This window comes from Sebastes fasciatus, chromosome 11 (assembly GCF_043250625.1).
Source record: "Sebastes fasciatus isolate fSebFas1 chromosome 11, fSebFas1.pri, whole genome shotgun sequence".
Taxonomy (NCBI): Eukaryota; Metazoa; Chordata; class Actinopteri; order Perciformes; family Sebastidae; genus Sebastes; species Sebastes fasciatus.
In genome coordinates this window covers 15,349,683-15,370,272 of record NC_133805.1, presented here as the reverse complement: position 1 = coordinate 15,370,272, position 20,590 = coordinate 15,349,683, and the positions used below count along the sequence as shown (strand labels likewise).

Here is a 20,590-nt window from a genome sequence, read left to right as displayed (position 1 = left end):
CAGTTGCAGACATAAAACAAACATAACAATTGAAAATGAAGACAAAGAGCAAATTACAGAATCATAAGGTATCAAAAGACATTCACTAACATTCAAAACAGTGAGACCAGTGAGACCAGCTCTCCAAGTTTCAGGTCATTTTGTAGCTGATTCCAAGAAGAGGGAGCAGCATACTTGAACGCCCTTTTTCCCAGTTCAGTACGGACTTTGGGGAATGTTAGTAGGATTAAGTCCTGGGAGCGAAGACAGTAACTTCCCGTACTTTTTTTAAGTATGTAGGTCCGTATAGGTAAGATGGAAGCAAACCAATAGCCTTATAAATAAGAACACGCCAGTGGTTCAGTCTATGGGTGGACAGATAGAGCCGTAGAACCTTGAGAGACAAGATTTTTCTTTTTAGGTCATAGTTGCCAACAGTCACCCTAATCTTAACATTAAACTAAGTGTGAAGCCTAAAGTGTAATGATTTACATTGTAGTGACCTGCTTAAGGAGATGAGGCCTACAGGTTCACACAACACTCACTGTGTCGGGCAGTTTATTGTCATTGCCTTGTGATTAGTGCCAAAGTGCTCAGGCTTTTGCATTGCATATAAATAGATGCTTACTAAATAGCTTATATAACAGCAGCAGAGTCACGACTCAGCAAAAAATCTACAGGCAAACAAGTAGTAAAACTTGTCCCAGAATAAAATGTAGCTTGCTGCAGGGTGGAACAAGTTGGTACCTGACAGACAGGTTTGTTTAAAATCTAAATAAGAAGGCGCTTCTTCTCTGACACCTATAGCTGACCTCAGGGAAGACATATTCTGCACTGGAAACAATTGCTGTTAATTTACAGCAGGATTTCAACAGTATTAACCTGTTATTGCTAAAAACAGTGCTTTACTGTTAATACAAAAGAAAACCTGTTAAATTACGCTCATAGGCCGTTTTTTAACTGCATTATAATGCATTCTTAAAAAACATCACTTTACTGCTGATCAACTGTCTAAAGTATCATCAGTAACAGTTTAATGCAGTATGTTTTTAATTCTGGGACCTGATCTGCACATGTGAGGCTTGTACATTGTACATGATTGTAAAATCAGTGAATTAGCTTTATTGTTCTTCACTCACATGTTGTTATGGTTTGCATTCTGAGCTTGTAGCCAGCTATAGACAGACATTTTGGGAAAAGTGTCAACAAGTCTATTATAGCCTTTTTCCTAACGAGTGCCTTTAATTGTATTTAGTGTGACTATTCCTATGTCTGTAACCTGCTAAGTCTATTCATCTAGGCAAAAAATGATGTTTATTAAAATGTATGTAAAAAAAATACAACCTAAATAGTGCATTAAAACAAATCAGTAAGAAAAAGAAAGGTTAAAAAGAGCTCTCTAATGTATCTTTAAACAGTAAATTAACTGTAAAATACTGTGAAATTAATAAAAACAACCAGTTCAAACTGTATTTTTCATCAACAGTACAAAGCTGTGAATTTCTGCGACAGTATAATAATGTTAATTTTACAGTAACATAAAAAGCAACCCTGCTGCCATCAGTTCTTTACTGTTATTTTACTGGGAAATTCTTAACAGTGTGAGTGTCCTTGAAATGTCCTGCTAGATTGACTTGATTACACTTTATCTGTGTAACCTTCTCAAGACATCATAACCTGGAATGATCCTGTAAAACAGGGCTCTGATCTGACAGACGGCAACAATGCATTTGCAGGTCTCACTTTATTGCACTGAGAATTGAGCTTCAAAGACATTTAATGAGAACCGGTTTTGCATGTTTTGGCGCTTCTTCAACAAGCCACTTGGCTACATAATATTTGTAGCAGTTTGACTTCCGTATCAGACACCCAACGCGCTCTCTCCAGGTGTGTTATTATGGGTGACATGAAGGACTTCGATGAAATCACGTCCTTTCTGGGCGTCTACGGCTTCTTTCAGATCCTCATAATGGTTCTGCTCAGTTCCAGCGCGGTGACCAGCGGCTACTCTGGGACTATCGTGGTCTTCATGTCGGATACACCCGAGCACCGCTGCAGAGGCTCGGTCAACTTTACGTGCAGCAACGGGACAGATGTGGAGGTTCCATTCCGCGAGCAGAGCAGCTGGATCGGACCTGACAGCTGTTCCAGGTTCAAACTGGACGAGAACTGGACGGAGACTGCTCAGAGTCAACGCAATGACACGGAGCTGTGTCTGGATGGATGGGTGTTTAGCACTGAGAGATACACCTCCACTATTGTGTCTGAGGTATGATGAAGAATGACGATCAGGATCAACTAAATAAACCATTGTTGTTAGTTTACAGCAGGATTTCAACAGTATTAACCTGTTATTGCTAAAAAAAAAAAAAACAGTGCTTTACTGTTAATACAAAAGAAAACCTGTTAAATTACGCTCATAGGCTGTTTTTTAACTGAACTATAATGCATTATTAAAAAACAGCACTTTACTGCTGATCAACTGTCTAAAGTATCATCAGTAACAGTTTCATGCAGTATTTCTTTAATTCTGGGACCTGATCTGCTCATAAAGGCTTGTACATTGTACATGATTGTAAAATCAGTGAATTAGCTCTGTTCTTCACTCACATGTTGTTCTGGTTTGCATTCTGTGCTTGTAGCCAGCTATAGACAGACATTTTGGGGAAAGTTTAAACAAGTCTATTATAGCCTTTTTCCTAACAAGTGCCTTTAATTGTATTTAGTGTAACTATTCCTATGTCTGTAACCTGCTAAGTCTATTCATCTAGGCAAAAAATGATGTTTATTAAAATGTATGTAAAAAATACAACCTAAATAGTGCATTAAAACAAATCAGTAAGATAATGTAAAAGAAAGGTGAAAAACAGCTATATAATGTATCTTTAAACAGTAAATTAACTGTAAAATACTGTGAAATTAATTAAAAAAAAACAGTATTTTCATTACCAGTATAAAGCTGTAAATTTCAGCGACAGTATAATAATGTTAATTTTACAGTAACATAAAGGCAACCCTGCTGCCAGCTCTTTACTGTTATTTTACTGGGAAATTCTTAATGGTTTAGGCTTGCATATCTTTATATCTACTTTGGCTTTCTGACAGCTCGAGGTCAGATGAAACTTGTTTTAAACTAGTTTTTTTTACTTCATTGTCCCTGAAATGTGTCTCTCTGTAACCTGCATACTTGTCTTCTCTCCTGTTAATCACAGTGGGATCTGGTGTGTGACAACGCGTGGAAGGTCCCTTTTTCCACCTCCTTATTCTTTGTAGGAGTCCTCATTGGATCCTTTATTAGTGGTCACCTCTCAGACCGGTAAGTAAGATAAAATTAGATAATCCTTTATCAGCAGGGGCGTGACCAAGTAGTGGCCTGGGGTGGCATGAGCCGCCCCACAAATTAAAATTAGGGCTGTTATCGATTCAAATATTTAATCACGATTAATCGTATGTTTTATTCATAGTTAAGCTCACATTTTATATCTATTCTAACTAAGGGGAGACTCGTGGGTACCCATAGAACCCATTTTCATTCCCATATCTTGAGGTCAGAGGTCAAGGGACCCCTTTGAAAATGGCCATGCCAGTTTTTCCTCGCCAAAATTTAGGCTTAGGCTTATATTATCCTCCTTTCCAACAAGCTAGTACAACGTGGTTGGTACCAATGAATTCCTCAGGTTTTCCTGGTTTCATATGATTTTAGTAACTTCACTAGCTTTAGAACTGAGCCCTAAATATCGCAAGTTGCGTTAAAGAAATTAGTGGCATTAAAACTAATTTGCGTTATCACGTTAACTTTGACAGCCCAATTTAAAATTTTAAACACAGGACTGTAATAAACTGTAAGATACTATAATGTTAGTAATTAAAGTAGATGTGAGTATTGGAGACTGAAATGGTAAATTAATGCTATTCAGACGTATGTGTTGTAATATTCTGCCTACTGTAGGTTTAAATACAATTAAAAACATTCTTTTTTAAAAACATAAAAAATTAAGAGAATAGAAAATAAAAAACAACAAACATTAATGCAATATGCCATCTACAAATTCAAATAACTTCTAAATGCAATTTTATCTTATTTTAGAATAAAACACATTTGTTTTTAATATTGTTTTATTCTGTAGATTGTGTTAAATTGTCTTTAATTTCCATGCGACAAAACTTTGATGTTAAAATTTGATATATTTGATTCTGCTAATAGTTTCAAGATGATTGCATTTTTATATATATTTAATTATTATAATTAGAGCTTCAGCTAGTGATTCTTTCCATTATTGATTATTCTGCAGATTATTTTCTCAGATCATTCATTGATAACCGAGTTAACTGAGACCGCTATAATATATTCAGTTGTTTGGCCAACTGTCCAAAACACAAAGATATCCAGTTATTATGATATATGACGAGCAAGTCCTCACACTGAGAAGCTGGAACCAGAGGATGTTTGGCATTTTTGCTTGAAAAAAATACTTAAATCATGAATGACATATCTAACTAATTGATTAATTTACTAATTCATTGGAGCTCTAGTTATGAAAATACATTTTTGATTTGTTGTTTGACTGCTGATTAATAGTTTTCACTGATGTCTGTGGTGCTAGCAGCAAAAATCAAACAACAGTCAGATAAACTGAGGGACTGAGAGAAAGAAAAGAAGAGCAAGCTCATCACATAATAGTGAAATAGTCGGTGTGATGGTGTTCGCTCACAGGTTGCACATGCTCCATTCATTTTTCTGTTTCTGTGCGTTGTCTTGCAGGTTTGGCAGAAAGCCGGTGTTTTTTTTCACCATGGCCTTACAAACAGTCACTGCCTTGATCCAGGCCACCTCCGTCAGTTGGCTCATGTTTTGTATCCTCAACTGTCTGAGAGGACTTGGCCAGATATCCAATTACGTCACGTCACTCGTACTGGGTGAGACAGCACATGCACAGAGTCCCCGTCTCCATCTCTTCTCCAGTATCTTCCTGTAGACAAAGTGTACCTTACTGGTGTACTTGTAGTTTTCCCACGAGGCAAGCTGCACAAGGTCACTGCCTCGTGTTCAGGCCGTTGAAGGAAGCGATGAACTCAATAAGGCTGCAGGCAGTTTTCACAATTGTTTTGTGTTCAGTTAAAGGAACAGCGTGTAATATTTTAAAGGATCTATTAGCAGAAATGGAATATAATATTCATAACTATGTTTTCATTAGTGTATAATCACCCGAAACTAAGAATCGTTGTGTTTTCGTTAGCTTAGAATGAGCCCTTCATATCTACATAGGGAGCAGGTCCCCTCAAGGCTTATTGAAGGAGGCTGGGACACGGACACACATGGGTCTTGGGGTATGGGGTATAACACATGCACAGTGTGACTGGAGCTGTGGTTGTGCGTTGCGATGGCTCAATTTCGACTTTCAAATTTTTTGACCAGATTTTACTGTGCATGTGTTGTACACCAAAGATATGACGCATTGATGACCCAGCCTCTTTCAATAGGCCTTGGGTCCCCTTCAGGAAATCCGCCATGTTGCTTCACCATTTCACGTTTTTATGTTACCTGAAGGCCACCGTAGTTTTACGACATGCATGTTAAACTGCGGTAACGTGAGCCGCAGAGTGCAAAACCATGGTACCGCCAGCCGCCGTCTGACTTCCGCTACCCCTAAAGTAGTGTTATTACGGTAAGGATGGCCTCTGAGCGAGGTGAACGCTGTTACTACAGTTTTTCATTTGGCGGCTCACATTATGGAAAGGCAGGAGTAAGCGGAGGGGTACTCAGTGGGTTGCAATCTAAAACCACAACGCTAGATGCCGCCAAATCCTCCACACTGCACCTTTAATATATACTTTAATGTTGTCTCTCATCTTAACGCCATGCTCCTGATCCTCTTCTTGGTCAGGGTCTGAGATGCTGAGCCAGACTGCCAGGGTGACCTACGCTCTGCTGGGCCACTGTGTAGGTTTTGGCGTTGGATATGCCTTGCTGCCGCTCTTTGCCTACTTCATACGAGGCTGGAGGATGCTGCTTGTTGCTACTGCCATCCCAGGCTTCCTATTTATTCCAACGTGGTGGTAAGTCTGAATAATATCATTGTTCTATGGTCTCAATGAGACTTACCTGGTTAAATAAAGGTTTAATAATAATGAAATAACATAACACACTTTTCCAACACAAAACCATAAAAACAAAAAAACAAAAGAAAAAACACAGACCCAACCCAGGACGTATAGAAAAGGAAAAATGAATGAATCACATAGAATAAAGCAAAATTACTGAAAACAATGGTCCACCATCACCCCTTTTTGAAAACACATTATCAAAAACCAAAGTTCAATCAGAATCAATTCAAAAGTGATGAGATTGTTAGTATAAGTACACTATACTATACTATACTATACTATACTATAAGTATAGTGAACCATTTCTGCTTCCTCTTGTCTCTGTCTTGAGTTTTTATGGTTCAACTTCAAACCAGACCTCAATCCTAAAACTGTGTGCATACTATATGTTCTCTGTGACGTGACATGTTCTGATATGAAATGATGATAGTCTATTACCAAACGCAAATACACCTCTTCATTCGTTTAATTCTTTTGAATCACTGCCAAAGATCAATGAACTTTTGTCCCTCTGTCTCTGTTCAGGTTGATTCCTGAGTCTCCCCGCTGGCTTTTGCAGAAAGGTCGGGTGGAGGAGGCCGAGCTCGTCATACGCGTTGCTGCCAAAAGGAACAGAGTCCCCGCTCCTGAGGTCATATTCAGCGATGGCGAGTGCTTGGAGCTAATGGTATTTATTCCATTTTTACTCCTCATGCTGTGGAAGCAATTTAAGATATCGCTCAATCTGTATGCAATGTGACTGTTGTGTTTCTTTTCATATAATTCAGCAAAATAAAGGTGAAGAGGAGCAGACATACACGTATCTGGATCTGATACGCACCCCTAACATGAGAAATATTACAATTCTGAGTGTTTTCATATGGTAACGTGACTTCTTTTCTCTGTTTGTAACTTTCCTGAATACACATGCACTTTATTCTGTACAAAAGTAATTCCCTGATGCCATTTTGTAAATATGCAGTTATGTTTGACAAATAGTTTAGAAAAGGATGCCTAACAAGATCAGTTAGCGTTATGATGTGTTCAGTGAGTTTTTAAACTAAATTTAGTACTACCTTAATAACATAAGGCACAATCCTTATTCATTTTGGTGATTATTTTACCCGTATCAGAAAATATTTATATATATTTTTTTAATTATAATTTAATAATTTAGATTTAGTTGTTGTCTGGTGTTACTCAAAAACAATGTGAATTTGCGAAAAGCAGCAGGTTCAAGGTCATGTTCCAAGTTTTTGTTAACAAAAACAAATCAAGGGATAAATAATTGTCCCTGATTGTCTTGATTTTGTATTTCTGCAGGATGGCCGTCGCCATGGTCTTCTACGGTCTCTCGCTCAATACTAGTAACCTGAATGGAGACATCTACCTCAACTGCTTCATTTCAGCAGCCATTGACATTGTGTTGTATATAGCCACATGGATGCTGGTTAACCGCGTGTCACGACCCACACTCCTCTTCTCCACGCTGATGTTCTGTGGCATCATGCTTCTGGTTATCAAGCTGGTTCCTGAAGGTCTGTATACTAATATCGAATGAATCAGGCATCTCTACTATTCATGTGTGTAATTATGTTATTATGTTAATTATGTTAATTATATGCCTTGTGTAACTTGTGTGTTAATCCTGTTTATTTTTCTCAGACATGCAAGTCATGTTGCAGGTGTTAGCCTTGGTGGGAAAGATTGGTGTGTCTGCTGCTTACTCCATCATCTACGTGTTTTTCTCTGAGCTGATCCCCACTGTGGTCAGGAACATGGGATTAGGGATCGCCTCCACAGCTGCACGCATAGGCTCCATCATTTGTCCCTATGTGATCTACATGGGCAAGTGTTTCTTTTGTTCTTGTTATTGTAGTTGCATGTGTGTACACTGTTGAAACCAACGTACTTTGAGAGAAAGAGTGGAATGATTGACTCACTGTAAATGATATTATTACACCTGAGTGAACATACTTCACTTTACGCCAGCAATTTCGGATCGCGCCTTCACAAGAGACTCACAAGAGACTTTCAAACTTCTTTCACTGTCTAAACGGTGGAGTGCCCCTTTAAATTATAAATGCCAAAAAAATTAAAAAAGAAAGGAGTACCGCTACTGGTGGAAGACTTAAAGGTCCCATATCATGCTTATTTTCAGGATATACCACTATTTACCCTCTGTCTGTAACGCTCCGTTTTAGTGCATTTAATCGGATTTGCGTTGCTAGGCAACAGCTCGGGTCCATGTTTACTTCCTGTCAGCTGATGTCATTCACATACACTGCAACAGGAAATATCATCAATGTGACATCACAGATGTACAGAAATCCTGACAGCTCGTTTCTGAATATGGGCTGTGTGCATTTCTCTGTGGAATGAGCATTTTGATACTCAAACCTGTTGACATGAAAATCCTACTTTTTAGTACAATATGGGACCTTTAACTTGCCCTTAAAATGTCTTTCTTGCCAAGTCATAGTTTTTAATAAGTGCCACTATAAAGCATTTTCATATAATTATAAAAGATGTGATTATATTAGACCCCTCCTAAGTTTTAGAACAGATTTTTAGGATTTTGTTCACAACATTAAAGCACCACACGGTCAGGCTTCTGGTTACATTTTTAATATGTTAGTTCCATATGAGACATCATCAGACAAGGCTTAGGCCAACAACTGACCTTATTATCAAGGATCCTGGGCTTAAGCTCACACAGCGATTCTAAAACCTTTTTCTGCCCTCTTTGAAAGCTAATAAATGTCAAAACTGATTTTTGTCATTCAGTAACAACACTGTGGAAACTAGTATTGTTTGTTGATTATGTTGTTCACAGTAAAAGACACAAAGCTCTCCTTACAATACATTTTGTATTTGGGTGACATGTTTGCTTGAGCATCAGTTTTTTCTAAAAGGTCTGTCAAGTGGAGCTCATAAAATTAATGACGACTCTGTTCCAATGCAGCGTTTAATAATATTTTGAACACCTGTGTGTGACAAGTTAAAGGCAGGGTGGGCGATCTTGAGAAACTAGCGAGAATACACAAGATTATTTAAAAAAAAAGTTGTCAAAACTGACAGTCCGTTGCTTCAGGCCTCCCTCTAAAGCCACTCCCCCACTATTATCATTACAAACATAAACATATCATAATGAACGCGAACGGCGAGCATGGCTATTGTTAGTACTCACAGCTGTAAAGCTGGCAGCTTGTGGAAGACTCCGGTGACGCACAATGAGTGCACAGGCAAAAGGTGAGCATGTACACAGGCAGGTAGGTAGGCCGTCCAATCATTACATATGGGCCAAATGAAATCATTGAACAGGTTTATCACAGTCCTGCAACAGCCACAGATACCAGAGTTTTTTCTTTTTTGGCTCCGAGCATTTGATTTATTGATTGCTGTCGGGATGTAAAGAGAATTTCAACTAATTTCACAAAAAATGTTTAATTTACTATGTTTTAATAGGCCTTTTTCACAGCAGACATTTTGGCTTGTAACAGCAGTAAACGCACAGGCGTTACAAATAACATTAACAATGGCTCTGTTCTCAACCTCAACAGTGTGACATGTGAAAATGTCTTCTGTGAAAAAGGCCTTTATGACAGTAACCTAATGGAAATAAACAGATCAAGGTGAATTGTTCTAATTCAAGAGTCTTTCATTTGTTTGCAGGTGTGTACAGCAAGATCCTGCCATACGTTGTTTTTGGCACAATCAGCATCATGGCTGCTGCTCTTACCATGTTGCTGCCAGACACCAGAAACAGCAAACTTCCTGATATCATCAGCCAGGCCAAACCCATCAGAGGGTATGTCTCAGAAATAAAGATAACTACCAGACTGCAATTCTATGAAACCTTTTCAGAAGCAGGTCTGGAGCTGCTTTTTCAGTGTTAGAGATGGTGATGATTTGAAACAAATAGCGTTTATCAGAAATATGTATACACGATGGTGCAAAAAAATGTTTCGAGCAAACTGAATGACAGCTTTATCCCGTAGTTTGTGATAATCTGCATTCTAACAGATCTTCTCTCTCTCTGTTTCTCTTTGCATCTTAAAGCTGCTGCTGTCAGAAGAAGAAGCTAGAGCCCAGTCAGATACCACTCTGAAGGACATAAAGATTTGAGCAACAGTGCCCTCTGCTGAAAGAAAATCACACAGCAAGAGTGGAGTGATCACAGACTAATGCACTTCTTCTGTGTTTCCTGAAGTGTCGTGCGGACATTAATGTTGTTTTTGAGAGAGAGCCTCTGAGATTCTCAGGTTTTGTCATACACAGTACAGAATAAGCTACGTCAGTTACATTTATGTCATCTTGAAGCGATTTGTGACAGTGTTTACACAGTAAGACGGTTATATTTTCTCAAACCTTGATCAAAATCCAGACTTTAAGGTATTTATTGTCGTTGTAGAACACAGGGTTACAGAACAAAATACAGTTGTAGTCCCATTATGCTACACACACACACACAAACACACACACACACACACACACACACACACAACAACAGTAGTGCATTCCTGTAGTACATTTTTTGAATTTGCATCAGGAGGAATGTAAACAGCAGCAACAAAAAGCAGTGGCGCAGGCTGTGTGAGGGGCAGGGCTATAAAAAAATGCACCAGCTGCATGCGGTGGGGGACAAGTGCTCAGGAAGTTTTCTAGCACGTAGGGCAGCCTATATGGCATTGCATCACGTTTTCTTAATTTTAAGGCCACCCTAGAGGGCACTTCACTGAAACGACACCCGTTGGACTTCTCAGTGGAGTCACTGGAGGGGTGAAAGAGGGTAACCATTCTGTGGGCTCAGCTGGACAGGGCATACACAAAGATTATTTTATAAACAAGGGTAGCACAGCACTATTTTTTCAAGGTGTTCAGAATATATAGCTATCACACCTGATTCTTGTACCTCTGGTGTCTAAACAGACAACTTCCACAGGGCTCCAAAAAGTTGAAAAAAAAAAAAAAGAAAAAGAAAAAGGTTCCCAGATAGGTTCGCTGCATACGATTCGATAATACGAAACGATAATACGATAATACGATAATACTTTATCGTCTGACAGGTCTGAAATTTGTTTTGCATCACTTTAGCTCCATTTGCAACATCACAAAGGACAAAGACAAGAAACAAGGATACATACATTCAAACATTACAATCACAGAAGACGATATTCAGGGCCCTTCAACGTACATTTGATCTGGGATTAGGCTACATATTTAGTTTTAGGATTGACTGATGTACAAAAGAGTGCTTCAGTCTAACCTTATTAAATCGTGGAACCCTGTATCTCCGATTTGATGGTAACAATTCATATTCACTATTCAGGTTGGGGTCAGAGACGATGGTGTTAGCCAGCCTTAATATGTTATTATGATAGGCTGATTCATAGAGTTTCTCAAGGGGGTTGACCTACAATCTTTGAGCAGATTTTCATTTGGTGGAGCAGTTTGGACTTTAAAGTAGTGGACAAACTCTTGTACCATGTAGTATAACAATACTGTAGAACACTCACAATCACAGAAGTAAAAAACAAAAGAAGAATTTGTTTACTCACCCCAAAAGACCTGAGGCGGCGGATTGCCAATTCGCGGCATGCCGATTGGTTATGGTAATTAGATTAATTCCAAAATTGTTAGAGAATTTGCTAAACTAAATTAGGCCTACATTATGAATTATAATCCTGTGACCCCTCTGTTATTTTTTATATTGTGCTCTCATGGATCTGAAAAAAGTATTGTTTAATAAAATGACCACAATTTAAGAAACACATAAAACCTGGAAACAGTAATTATTATTCTAGTATAACAGTACTGGTAGATCAGTAGTTCTATAGAGTGCTACAGGAATGAGTCCTAAAACCAAGGCCTACTGAAAGAGGCTGGGACACGGGTCTTGGGATATGGGGTGTAACACATGCGCATTGTTACTGGAGCTGCAGTCGTGCATTGCAATTGGTTTTAACAGATTTTACTGTGCATGTGTTCTACCCCAAAGATGTGACGTGTTGATGACGTGTGACATCATCAAATGAGTTAGCATTTGAGCACTTCCGGTTCCTTCGTCTGTAAGTCAATGGGTTTTTAGTTAGATGCCTGAAATAAGGTCTGTGGTTAACACAAGCTGAAGAGATTTTAATGTTTTGTTCTACGATATAAAATAAGTAATTAAATATCCCACTTTGAAGCCTTTATATTTCTTAAAAAAGGCGGTTGCTAACAAGTGGCTAAATGAGATTACTAAACGTCATCACACCGACTTGTCCGCCTTTGCAGCCTCGTTGTGTATACTCACGCTCATGCGACCGTTATGTAGTTTGTTTATAACCAAACGTTAACAGTTTACTTCTGGCGATTGCATTCACACTTCAAAAATCATAAAAGTGGTGTTCATATGTGGAGATGATCTTGCTGAACAAAACGTTGAAGTATCATAAACATTTGTTTGCCACAGAGTTTATTTTCTGCTATAATCCAAAACCCAATGGAAAAATCCTATTGGCTTTTTGTCGAGGGAACCAGGGGGATGCTAACTTCCTAATGGGCCTACAAAAATACATCATCCCAGGAGCACTCTATATACAGTACATGTGTATGCAATGACTGTGGCCACTGTTCCAGATGACTTGTGACAAGGTACATTCACAATGCACTGAGAGCGGTTGGGAGGTGGTAATAGGCGTCCAACAGCAAATATTGCATAACAGCTGTGTTCTCAGCCCCCTCCTGTACTCCCTCTACACCCACGACTGTGTGGCAACAAGAGCTTCAAACACCATCGTGAAGTTTGCGGACGACACGTCCAATCGTATATCTTATACTGTATATACTGTATATGTTCTTAATATGCCTTGTACAAAGCATTTCTTATATATGTACATTCATACTTCCTGATATGTATATGTTCTTAATATGCCTTGTACAAAGTATTTCCTTTTATAATTGTAATATAACTTATTATTTTTAAAGGGACTGTTTGTAACTTTTTAAGCGTATAAATGTACCGGGTCGGGACACATGCGCGATCGCATATGCGCGCTTGCGTGTGGCCAGAGCCTCTGCTCCTCTGCCTGCTTGCCTTCACTGACACACAGCTCGTTCCACCTCTAGATGTGCATGCGCGCTCCCTCCACACTGCAGAAGAGTTAGTAGCTCTGAGAATATCTAGTGAATGTACAGTGGACGTTTGTGCAGAAATAAATGCTGCAGCTCCTCCAGACCAACAGATGTTTCTTGTGAAGTGACGGGGCTCCGCAGCGAGAAACGTTATCACCGGCACCCGGTCGGAGACGTTAACGTTTCTCTTCCTGCAGCAGGGCTGAAGCAGGAAGAGAAATGATACCGTCTCCGACCGGGTGCCGGTGTCTCCCTCCGGCTGCGGTCGGAGGCGATAACGCCAACACTAGGATCAGCATTGATTCATGGAGAGCCCTTCGTCTGGTCAGCTAACATTACTGCCAAGCAGGTGAAATATAGAGTGATATTAGCGATGCTCAGGTATATTTAGAGCGAGCAAGCGCGAGGATGACGCTGACTTTCGTTAACTTAACGGCCATAGGTGTCGCTGTTAACAAGCATTTCTGAAAGTTACAAACATCCATCCATCCATCCATCCATCTTCAACCGCTTATCCAGGATCGGGTCGCGGGGGCAACAGCTCCAGCAGGGGACCCCAAACTTCCCTTTCCCGGGCCACATTAACCAGCTCTGACTGGGGGATCCCGAGGCGTTCCCAGGCCAGAGTAGAGATATAATCTCTCCACCTAGTCCTGGGTCTTCCCCGTGGTCTCCTCCCAGCTGGTCGTGCCTGGAACACCTCCCAAGGGAGGCGCCCAGGAGGCATCCGTGCTAGATGCCCGAACCACCTCAACTGGCTCCTTTCGACGCAAAGGAGCAAGGACTCTACTCCGAGTCCCTCACAGATGACTGAGCTTCTTACCCTATCTCTAAAGTTACAAACAGTCCCTTTAATAACCTTTGCCTGTGTGAAAAGAGTTTGATCACTACATAATCCCGTTTAGCTGACTTTCAACATCTGAAATATCGCGAGATTGACTCCACTCCTTCTTCTACCTTACCGCGCATGCGTTGTACACTCCGATATGACGCGATCTGGCGCCGTGTCTTCTCCTCCTTTAACCTTCCTCGGGATAAAAACAAACTCGCCACCGCGGCAAGTGTTGCTCTGATGCTGCTGGGTTCATGTACTGCTGCACCGCGCCCCCATCTCTGCTGCTGATACCGGGACCTCTGTCTGTCAGTCTGTCTGTAGCCACCACCACTCAACCTGCTCGGACAACACGACAGCTCCATTAGGCGTTGTAAAGTAACACAGGCGCTTGTTGCTAACAGCAACGGCTAACTAGCTAACAGCTGCTAGTGATGCCTCTGGTTTCTGCTTATGAACATATTCTGTTATTCTGTTGTAGCTAGATTCATTTAAAATGCGCATATATATTAAGTGTTAGTGCAGTGACCATAATGCTAGTTATCGTGCTAACCAGTGTAGGTTAACTATCTGTAACTACGTCGCATGATTTAAACAACTAAGCTAAGCTATAATCTAGCTAACCTAGCTTTAGCAGTGTTGTGCATCAGAGAGGGTTTATTTAAGCAGAATCTAAGGCCAAGCCTGCAATGTTGAACCCAATACTTAAAGTTAGGCACATATTTACCTAGGTTAAACTGTCCCACTTAATATCTAATAGGAGGTTATCGATATTTAGTCCACATAGCATTTCCTGTTTTGCTATTTAACCTCGTTTAACCAGTTTGTACAGGACTTTATGTTGATGACAGATAACATTACTTAATGTCATTGAAATCTCTACGTGGAGACTGTTAAGATTAGTGAATTATCAGTTATAGCCTGGAGAAAAGTGTCATTTAAGCCCAACACCTCATAGATTTACCCACAATGGCTCCTAAAAAGAGACCAGTGCCATTAAACATTGCTCCTGCTGGTGGTGATGGATTATCCACCTCCACCAACATAGATGTTGCATCTGAGTAAGTTATTCCCCAATATGCCGTATAAAACTAAATATGTCAGTCATTTTGTGTCATCTAAAAGATGCTTTATTCCTGTTTTGTTTTTTGTTTTTTTTCCCCTCTCAGGGCCAATTTAGAGGCACTTAAAAGAATATTGGAAGAGTTGGACCTGGATGAACAACAGAAGAAAAGGTTGGAAGCTTTCCTCACCCAGAAAGCCAAGGTGGGCGAGCTGAGAGACGATGACTTCCATCGTGTCTGTGAGCTGGGTGCAGGTAATGGGGGAGTTGTCACTAAGGAATGCCACAAATCTTCAGGAATAATCATGGCCAGAAAGGTGAGCAACACAATTACACTAATGTTATCTCTGTTGCTGTACAAAAAAGTCATGCTGAACCTGTTAATAAAACATTGATCCTGTACCAACTGGTCATACCATAAAACACTCAAACTCAATATAAATATTCTCTTTTCTGTTCAGCTCATTCATCTTGAAATTAAACCTGCCATCAGAAACCAGATCATCCGCGAGCTTCAGGTGCTGCATGAGTGTAACTCTCCCTACATTGTGGGCTTCTATGGAGCGTTTTACAACGATGGCGAAATCAGCATCTGCATGGAGCACATGGTGAGAGAGTTGGAGGGAGGGACTGTGAGTGCGGGTGGCCGGTTAAGGTATTAAGGGTATTTCTTTATTGATCAATTTATCTCCAAAGGGATGTTATCTTCTTTTGCCCCTTTGCACATTTTTTATCTTATATACCCATACTGAAGGTCAGGTACAGACAACCTTTAACTGACTTATGGTCCTAGTTTCCTTTTTTGCTTATTTCAAGGACATTGAATTAAGGTAAAATACTAGATCCTCCATGGCCTTTCTATATATACATGTGTCCCATGTGTAAGAAAATAGAAAGCAATCAATTCAAATGCTAATCTGAAATTATCCCTGATCTACTGTGGTTGGATTGTACCTCATTTGTACGTCGCTTCAGACAAAAGCATCTGCCGAGTGTGATTTTTACAGTGACATTCAACAAGCAAATTCATTGTGGTAATCATGCCATAAAACTACTGTATCGGGCATGTTTATGTTCCACAGAAGAACTGTACTTATTCAGTAAGTGAACTCAGTGCACATTACAATAATGGGAGAGATGTGATCCTTTCAAATTCAGTTTTAAGACAGGATGTGGTTTTTAGCAATCTGTATTACGACCTGTTGGATTCTTTGTTGTCTTCTTTATTGTGCAGGATGGTGGATCTCTGGACCAGGTGCTGAAAGAAGCAAAGAGGATCCCTGAAGAGATTCTGGGCAAAGTCAGCATTGCTGTAAGTCTATGTTTATCTTCTATGTTGTAATATTATGTGATATTACATTATTGGCATTCATGGAACAATGGTTTGTTTAAATTGTTTTGTTTAATTTCATCAAGGCTTAAAAATCAAGATCTTTAGTAGTCATATATCACTCTATTTTTCAGTTTATTTCTCAGTTTTGAGCTCAAATTAAATTGTGGCCTTAGTACACAAACACACACACACACACCATGTGCCTGGATGAGTTTTATGCTTGTTTCTAACTGTTTTCACATTAAGGTTATTTACGATTATTGACTTGTGTAATTTCTCCCCTTTTTGAAACAGGTTTTGAGAGGCCTTGCGTACCTAAGAGAAAAACATCAAATCATGCATAGAGGTACTAGTTTTTTCATGGGGTTAATTACCGATTCTGGTATTTCATCTGTAAGGCATAATGCACTATAGCAAAGTGCATTGTATTTTGTTAAAACATGCGTATTATTAACCTGTTCATACATGTGGTCACATGCCAAAGATAATAAAAATCTAAATCTTAACCTTTATGATAATATTAGGGCTACAGTCTGTACAGTTTGTAATGATAGTCCCTTTTTCACTACATTAAGTGTATATGTTATGTCCTGGCAGTCAGGTAATGTTTTTTTTTTAATACCTTTTTTCGTCCCAGATGTGAAGCCTTCAAACATACTGGTGAACTCACGTGGGGAGATCAAGTTGTGTGACTTTGGTGTGAGCGGGCAGCTCATAGACTCTATGGCCAATTCCTTTGTTGGGACGAGATCCTATATGTCGGTATGTTGGTCCTTCTCTGAATAATGCCTTGAAAAGATCAACTCAGTTTAGTTCCTCCACATTACTGTTATTTCTTGCCTTTGTGTCTAACTTGGCCTTTTTGTTGTGTTGTTTTATTGTGTGTACCATAAACATCCATTAAAATATTATTAACCTAGCTTCAACCAGTGCCTCAATTTAAAAATAAATATAGGGAATTTCTTAGCCATTTGATTTCAAAATATTTAATTCTTGCGCAGAGAGCAACAGTTCCTTATATTTGTTGATAAATGTTAATTGTTTATTTCGTTGTTGTGTGTGTTTTTTGTGTTTACTGTGTAGCCTGAGAGGTTGCAGGGAACCCACTATTCTGTGCAGTCAGATGTGTGGAGTATGGGGCTGTCCCTTGTGGAGCTGTCAATCGGACGCTACCCCATCCCTCCTCCAGATGCTAAAGAACTGGAGACCATATTTGGACGTCCCATCTTGGGTGGTAGTGAAGGAGGGACAGCCAGCACCTCACCCAGACCTAGACCACCGGGTAGATCTGTCAGTGGTGAGCAACACACACAATCATGTAAAATAGCTAAACTACAATAGGAAACTTTGCATTCAGGCAGCATGAGAAATAATACAAACTGACGCCAACCTGGCCAGTTTATGATTGCTGAATACGACAAGGGAGTTTAGTGTGATTCAAGTTTCCTCAAGTTCTCACTTGCTGCTGTTGCAGGAACAGTTTGTGTATAATTTTGATGTTTTGATTGATCAGTTCCTGTTGTTAGAAAACAATATACCTGCTATTGGAATCTTAATTTTTGGCAAAATAAGATAAATCTTCCATGTGCACAATCAGTACGGCAGTCGGGATTTTGTTGTAGCCCTTTTGTGTAATTTAGGCTGATAAAATTAGTGTGTCTTCCTTGAAATATTGGATATAAAACACAGTTTACCTTGGCTCTTTTTCCAGGTCATGGTCCTGCAATGGCCATCTTTGAACTACTAGACTACATTGTAAATGAGGTAAGAATCCAAGTTGTTCAAAAAACAACTAAAAATTGCCCTCTGGTTCCATAAAGTATTTACTGTCATTATTTGCAAAATCAGGAAGGTGACATGTTCAGATGTTCATTCAACTTTCTTCTGTATTTCAGCCCCCTCCCAAACTACCACACGGCGTCTTCACCTCTGATTTCATGGACTTTGTGACAAAGTGGTGAGACCACATTGTAGCCTGAAAACATTGATCAGTTGTCCTTTTCACATACACATCTGCTTCTTTTTTTTCCTTCGTGGATGAAAAGTTCTCTGAAAGATTCCTCTCTCCTTTGTCATTTTTCAGTCTCATCAAAAATCCAGCAGACAGGGCTGACTTGAAAATGTTGACGGTGAGTGTCCTCTGCTGAATTTATGCTCCCACCTTTCTCTTTGAACATGTGCAGTAGCTGACAGGTTGGTCTAGATCACAACCTAGGGTTACTTGTGAAGGCAAGTGTTCTATTCATATGCACTTATGCTGTGTTCACACTACGAGCGACACAGCAACAGGCTGAGCGTCAAGCAATTATATGTTTGTTGTTTCAGCCTGTTCCGTTCCGTCTACAAAAATGTCATTAGCCAGTTCCCAGTGTTATTTAACGACATAACTACATCAACAAGTGCTTGAGCAATAATGTAGGTGAGCACGCTGGCCGTTGTGTTGCTTTTGTCGCTCGTGTTGTGAACATAGTTTTAAAGTCAGACTCGACAGCAGAAAACTTCCGTTTATATGATTGAGTTTTTAATGTCCAGTATCTTATTCGTTTGCTTTGTTGCAGAACCATGTCTTTATCAAGCGGTCTGAGGTGGAGGAGGTAGACTTTGCTGGCTGGCTTTGCAGAACCATGGGGATGAGCCAACCAAGCACTCCCACACACGCTACGGACTGAACACACACACACACACACACACACACAGTATGTACATGTAAAAACATGGAGAAGCTGCTGCCTAAAACCTTACGCCCACACACAAACACCCTGTTTGCCACGTTCTCCCTCAGGTGAACCTCTGAAGTCTCCATCTGTCAAATGAACTCTACTGACAGATACTGTAACTACAGCACGAGTGTGTCAATCCCAGTTATTACAATCATGGTTATGCATCTGTACATGTGTACAGACACATACGTACTGTATATAAATTTGTTTTTTGTATGTGTTGTGCAAACATTTAGAAATGTAAGTTTATTTTACTAAACAGGTCAGGTTATGACCTCAGGTGTGTCTGTGCTAGCGAGATGATTGAGTCTACTTTCTTTTGCATTTGGTGATGTGGCTGATTTCTACAAATTGAGACGTCTTGAGGACACTCAAGTGACACTTTTTTTTCATTTTTGGGCCTTGACATGAGGGTCATGCTTAAATGTTTTAAACATTGTGCTTCAAATGTTTAAAACATTTAAGCATGACCCTCATGACATGAGGCTCATGTCAAAGCCAAAAATTAAAAAAAAAAAAAAAGTTACAACCTTAAATGAACCCTCTGCTCCCTCTGTATGTATGTCTGTATGGGGCGGCTGTGGCTCAGAGGTAGAGCGGGTCGTCCATCATTTGGAAGGTCGGGGGTTGATCCAGGCTCCTCGAGTCCACATGTCGAAGATACTGAACCTCAAATTGCTCCCAAAGGCTGTGCCATTGGTGTGTGAATTAGTAGATTAGCTCCTGATGGGCAGCCCCTGCCATCAGTTTACAAATGTGTGTGTGGTTGTTAACTTAAAGCAGCATCCTCAGTTTGTTGTGTTACCATTTGCTTCAGACAGTCTTCTTAGAGACATACAGCTACACTCTCTACACCTCTACACTGGGACAGAGGCTGTCTTTGTAAATTAATCTGACGATTATTATTTTCTTGATTAATCAATTAGTTGTTTGGTTTATAAAATGTCAGAAAATGGTAAAAAATGTCGATCAGTGTTTCCCAAAGCCCAAGATGACGTCTTCAAATGTCTTGTTTTGTCCACAAATTAAAGATATTCAATTTACTGTCAGAGAATTTTTACTGTTTTTTTTCCTTGAAATTACTCAAACCGATAAAATCGATTATCAAAATAGTTGGCGATTAGTTAAATAGTCAACTAATCGTCTAATCGTTGCAGCCTTATCATCCCTGGGCAGTATCTGCTGTAACATGCTGCATTGCAACTCGCTGAGCAGTCTCAGCGGAAACAAATGATTATGTCTTTGTATTCGCTGTGATGTAAACAGCAGGACATGGATTTGCCATTAAAGAGCATCCTGTGCTGCGGCAGGATTAGGGCATTTCGCTCCTTTGTTTTGTTCTATTTGTGTACTTCCTCCATTAAGTAACGATATAGCTGTTTTCCAATGGTAAAATCATCTGCCTTTATAAAGTCAGAATTGTGAATAAATGGTATGTATTGTAACATGATGCCTTCATT

The 20,590-nt window shown here is 39.7% G+C and overlaps 2 protein-coding genes across 2 annotated transcripts; both read left to right on the top strand.

Annotated features, from left to right (window-relative positions):
* The first annotated feature begins 1,799 nt into the window (after nt 1-1,799).
* Nucleotides 1,800-11,818, top strand: LOC141776268 (organic cation/carnitine transporter 2-like). The gene is made up of 10 exons (XM_074649735.1): nt 1,800-2,248; nt 3,192-3,295; nt 4,742-4,896; nt 5,865-6,036; nt 6,610-6,751; nt 6,852-6,946; nt 7,387-7,601; nt 7,729-7,911; nt 9,739-9,874; nt 10,126-11,818. Exons 1-10 carry the CDS (start codon nt 1,877-1,879, stop codon nt 10,172-10,174), a joined length of 1,623 nt encoding a protein of 540 aa, XP_074505836.1. The 5' UTR covers nt 1,800-1,876; the 3' UTR covers nt 10,175-11,818.
* Nucleotides 11,819-14,156: 2,338 nt separating this feature from the next.
* On the top strand, nt 14,157-20,184 carry map2k2b (mitogen-activated protein kinase kinase 2b). Its single transcript, XM_074650999.1, has 11 exons — nt 14,157-15,075; nt 15,184-15,394; nt 15,539-15,685; nt 16,312-16,389; nt 16,705-16,756; nt 17,048-17,172; nt 17,494-17,707; nt 18,122-18,174; nt 18,306-18,367; nt 18,494-18,539; nt 18,969-20,184. The coding sequence occupies exons 1-11, from the start codon at nt 14,984-14,986 to the stop codon at nt 19,077-19,079; spliced, it is 1,191 nt and encodes a 396-aa protein (XP_074507100.1). The 5' UTR covers nt 14,157-14,983; the 3' UTR covers nt 19,080-20,184.
* Nucleotides 20,185-20,590: the final 406 nt, after the last annotated feature.